The sequence below is a fragment of the Folsomia candida genome, unplaced genomic scaffold, assembly GCF_002217175.1.
Source record: "Folsomia candida strain VU population unplaced genomic scaffold, ASM221717v1 Fcan01_Sc032, whole genome shotgun sequence".
NCBI lineage: Eukaryota > Metazoa > Arthropoda > Collembola > Entomobryomorpha > Isotomidae > Folsomia > Folsomia candida.
Genome location: NW_019091224.1, coordinates 442,703 through 447,802, shown reverse-complemented (window position 1 = coordinate 447,802; position 5,100 = coordinate 442,703). Strand labels below are relative to the sequence as shown.

Here is a 5,100-nt window from a genome sequence, read left to right as displayed (position 1 = left end):
CCACGCTTCCTCAATTTCAATAATTAAGTTGATTAATCTTTTGCTTACAAATTTCTGCCATGTGTCCAATCCATGAAATTAACCTTAATTTAATGTTTAAAGGTCCCCAAACAATTAATACACGAAATTCTAAAACATAATCTCTACATACAGAGGTATGCTAATTTATATAAAATATTTTCCCTTACACCGCCCAACAGAATAACAAATAAATCGACATCCTGTCAAACAACCACTCAATTATGTACACACATACCAAGCTTATAAACCAAGAAAGTAATAACACTCTTAATTCGGTGAAATTGAGACGGACTCTGTGGGTTGATGTTGATTTATAAAAACTTTATTTTTCCCCATATATTTCGACAGGATGCTCTTATCTTCATCAAGGGAGATGGTGGAATTATAATTTAAGATATTACCATCTAATCAATACACTAATAATTATTGAATTTTTTTAAATCTGGAAAGCAATATGTAAAATCTATATTTCTAATGTTAAATTATATGAAAATCTACAATGCAGTGACCAATGATAATGATTAATGAACAGTAGAATTAAATGTGCGCGTCACAATTGACGCAAATATTGGTATGATATTAATCCTGGAGATAAATATTATCCACGTAGTCGCCTTATTTGTATTTTTTGCAAAGAATGCGTACAAACATATCCTAGGAAGGTAGGTGTAGGGATGGTGTATCCGATCCTTCGGAGCGCATCGGATAATCATCGGAGCGGATCGCAAATAAAAATATCCGAGCACAATCGGATTGGATAAGACCCTTTATCCGATCGGATCAATCCGACGGATACTTCGGATATCCGATCGGATATCGGATAATCCTTATTTACTAAAATTCCACAGTTTGGTAGTACTATTATGAAAATATTCTCACGTGAGATATGTAAATTTAAAGGACTGGCATTCTTGACAACGGTGTAGCATAATTAATTTTTATTTTTCATCCATTTATCCATTTTTTCCATACATTTATTTAATTGTGGTTATGTGATTGTATATAATATCCAGTGATGTCAGTGAAATTAAAATGACAACTGGAAATATTGGAAGAATTTTGTCATTTATATTTCAAGTTTCAAGTTGAAATCAATGTATTTATCAATGTATTGGATGTGTATCTTTATATCTTTTGTGAAGTGCTTATCTCCACGATCCTTATGAATTATCAAAATAAAATACACTTTTTTACATTATAAATCCAATCACCCAAGGTCATTAATTAATTCGTTACCATTTAGTCGATTTTTAAGAGTAAAAAGAATGTTCGAACGATGAGGGATGTAATTTGAATGATGTTTCATAAATTTATGACTAGGGGATATCCACAAGTGCTTTTAACGCAAATTAAATCCCAAATAATGAGCATGCACAGAAAATATATTTTACAACCAAAAACTAAATTAATTTTAAAATCATTGTCAAATAATAATCCCAATATTTTATGTAAATATCAGAATTACTTGGAACCGAATAGAGTAAAACAAGAAAAGGTATACCTCGTAATGCCATTCTATAAAAACATGTTTAAGTTTAAAGATATGCTAATTAACTTTATTCATAAAGAAAACGAGAAGGGGAATACTGATTAGTATAAACATATTATGTCCAAGCTTTCATTTGTAATATCATTTAAGAAAACCAATACATTGGAAACCTTTTGTAAACCTATCCCAAATTCAGTGTAAATCTTTTCACGTCAACCACACTCACTGTTTCACTAATAATACACAAACATAACTAAAATAGAAACACGGTAATTCTTAGCAGCATTCTAAATTTATAATATTATGACATTTTGTAAATAATTATTTAATTAAATTTTAAATTCTGATTTGTAGCCTGATGAAGCAAAAATAAATTGCGAAAGGCGTCGCGAGTTTCTATATAATTTGGTTGGAATTGTTTTCTCCACTTACTTGAAGTGTATTCGTGCTTACTCAAATAATTTCAAATGAATTGTATAATTGCCTGAAAAAATTCAGATGTGCACAGATGGGATGGTGATTAACAAATTGACCGTGTTATCGACAATGGCCGTAAGTGCCTTTCATAGATTTTGTGAGAGAGTAGAAATAGTGCTTATTTAGGCCTGCGTAATACATCCAGGGCCGCATGGCGAGTAACCTTTTGCGCAATTATTTATCCTTTAAACCTACTAATTCTCTCCATCTGGACAAAGTTGCTACGGAATTTTCGTAATCCCCAATCGCGAATGGGAGGAGGGTGAAGATAATGACGATGGTGGTGGCCGATAAAAATGGGAACATTAAGTAGAAGACCCTTGGCAGGGCGGCGTCGAGGAATCTGATTGTGGCAAAATTCAGCAGGGATGAGATTACGAGGCCGGTTCCCATGAGGACAAATGTCATGGCTGCAAGGACGTTTTCCATCGCGGTGTTTACTACACGCAATTGATTGAACTGTGCAAGAATTGTGTTGCTTTGAATTTCGGATTTCCCCCTATTGATTTTAAGTATTAGGGACATTATAATGGTAATAAGCATGACATTTTTGGAATGAATAGAATTTTTACCGTAGTTCTGAATTTAGCAGAATTTGCCCCGATTTGGACAATAGTTGGATGGGAACGCCCATAACGAAGGCGACGAACGGGAATATTCTGCACATTTCGGCAGATGCAATCCATATGGGGGCTACCCTGAAGGGAGTGAGGAATATGCTGTTGGCCACAGAATGCGGGAAAAGGTCTTCCAGGATGAAGATGAAGACATCCATTTTGAGAAGGTAGACACAAGCAAGGGCCACAGGGAGAGGAATGAAGGGCGCTGGTAACAAGGCCATTAGTAGGGTCAGACCTTAAAATATGCATAATTTTTAAAGAAGATACTTAATCGATAGTCTTAATATGTAGGCAGCCCTGGGTTCTTCTAATTTTCTATTTATTAATTAGGTATTACTAAAAACTAATCTAACTCTTAAATAATTGGCTTTTAAATATAGGAGGAGTAATTCTTTTATAAAGTGTTGGTATTTGGCGAAGATAGGTAAATGTAGGTATTTAGAGAAATAAGTTAATTAGCAAACCACAAAGAATTCTTACCGTACCTATTCTGTCAATTTTTCCATCCGCGTCCAAAAAGTCGGGGATTCGTATCCCGCACAATTTTTCCTGTTTCGGATATCTTACCCCTAGAGGATTGACAGATGGATGAAATTCTTCGTACAAACGAATTATTGTATTGACAACGATGACGGTCTCATCGGCGAAGAATGTGATGTAGATGCAAATGCCAGTCACGAAGAGACAAGCAACGCCACCTAGCACGTATTCGACTAAGAAATGGAGTGGCAATCGTCCCTGGGGATTGGTCATTTCGCCGTAAAGAACATATCCGATGGAGCCACAACACAGGAGGAGGATATTCCCAAAGATGGCGACATACCACCAGAATGAGATTAATCTTTTGTGGAAGAACCGCCTCCTTTTGGGATCCCATTGCAGAGGGCAGTTCCATAAGGGTCGGTTGAGACGGAAACTGGCGGAGATGGTGAACCAGACGAGGTTAGAAGACATTTCTGGAGAAGGATGGGTTAGAGTAAAGTACTCAAATTTTAGAAATTTATAATTTTTGAGTGATCTGTGGGAATAATTTTAGAATTTATTCCAACTACGGATGGATTGATGATGTGACTACGACAATTACCTGTATGTATAAATACAGGTATTTTTCTTTCTAACAGAGACTAAGCCTATATTAAAAATTAATTTGAAATCTAAGAAAGAAGTTAATACTGTTATGCATTATTAATTGTCAGCATTCTGAAACTTATTGTTGAAAATATGAGTTAATTTAAATTTGTGAATAAAGAATATTATTGGTAACACACGATATAGTTCCATGGCTTCATTATAAGGCTTCATTAGCAGCAATTGGGTGTAAATAAAGATTGGATGAATTTGTGAAAGTTAATGGTATTGGTATCTTAAACAAATTCGGAGGTTAAATGTAAATAACTTAAAACTAATGTTTAGAAAATCACGAATTTGTCTAGGAAAAATAATTGAGTTACATATTTAAGCAGTTCCGTCTGTCTGAGTAGCTACTAATTTTAAAAGATATTAAGTAGGTAGACGAAACCGAGCAATTTTTCAGCTCTAAATAGATGATAAAAATTAAATGAATTATTAATGACGTTATATATCGATATGGATTAAATTGATCATTCTGTAAGAAATAGTTGCTACTAATGATGGTAAAAGAAAGTACGTAGGAACAAATGTTTAATTAGGTTAGCAAATATGCGTAAACTATGATGTGTCTAAATTTTTCCATACTAGTTTAATGGTAACAAACTACAAGGAGAAAATTAATCTTCTCTTTTAAGGCACACTGCTACTGGAACCAGCGGATGTATGATTTACAGCATCGGAGAGAAGGAAAATGGTCCAAGATTTGCTATACATATTCTGGTACTTAACTACAATAAATTTTAGATTCATTGTATAATTAGGTTCATTGTTGTACATTGTTCATTGTACGGTCGGTGCCGTACAACATGATTCACTCCGATCCTTCGTTCGGAATTAAATTTTTATTCAACGGGGAAAGGGTATCTGGAAGCTTATGGATTGATGGCTACTACGATCCAGCCTGGGAGAACCACGTGAACACGGAGGACAGAGATTTTAAGATAGTACGTAACAAAATAAAGTACTATGGTCAACTCGGAAAGTACTGAGCATGGGAATTCTCGGGAGGCTAAATGGCCGACCTCGTCATAAACTTTAACATGTAGAGTTTGAAAATTCACCGTGAGGTCAGTTCTTGACCGATTTTCAAAATTCCGCCCGTTTTGGAAACATTGAGCCCTTGCGCGACATATATAATTTCAGATTTTGAAAATTCGACCCCACCCCCCCGTTATTGAGGTCACAAGGTCAAAAAACAAGTAGAAATTCTTTATAGAATTTGAAATTTCTACGACGGTATTCGAAGGTCGTCGACCTAAATTCTTGGCGGCAATGCCTGAAGTAGTCAGGGCGTCGTATTGGCGACTAGTTGGTCACACCCCCTGCTGTTCAGTCATTGTGGGGGTGGTCGAAAATCAAGTC

General features: G+C 35.2%; 1 protein-coding gene across 1 annotated transcript; it reads right to left on the bottom strand.

Moving 5' to 3' along the window:
* Positions 1-1,145: 1,145 nt before the first annotated feature.
* On the bottom strand, positions 1,146-4,760 carry LOC118439259. Its single transcript, XM_035860409.1, has 3 exons — positions 3,093-4,760; positions 2,560-2,842; positions 1,146-2,486 (listed from the first exon to the last, which is right to left on the bottom strand). The coding sequence occupies exons 1-3, from the start codon at positions 3,559-3,561 to the stop codon at positions 2,162-2,164; spliced, it is 1,077 nt and encodes a 358-aa protein (XP_035716302.1). The 5' UTR covers positions 3,562-4,760; the 3' UTR covers positions 1,146-2,161.
* Positions 4,761-5,100: the final 340 nt, after the last annotated feature.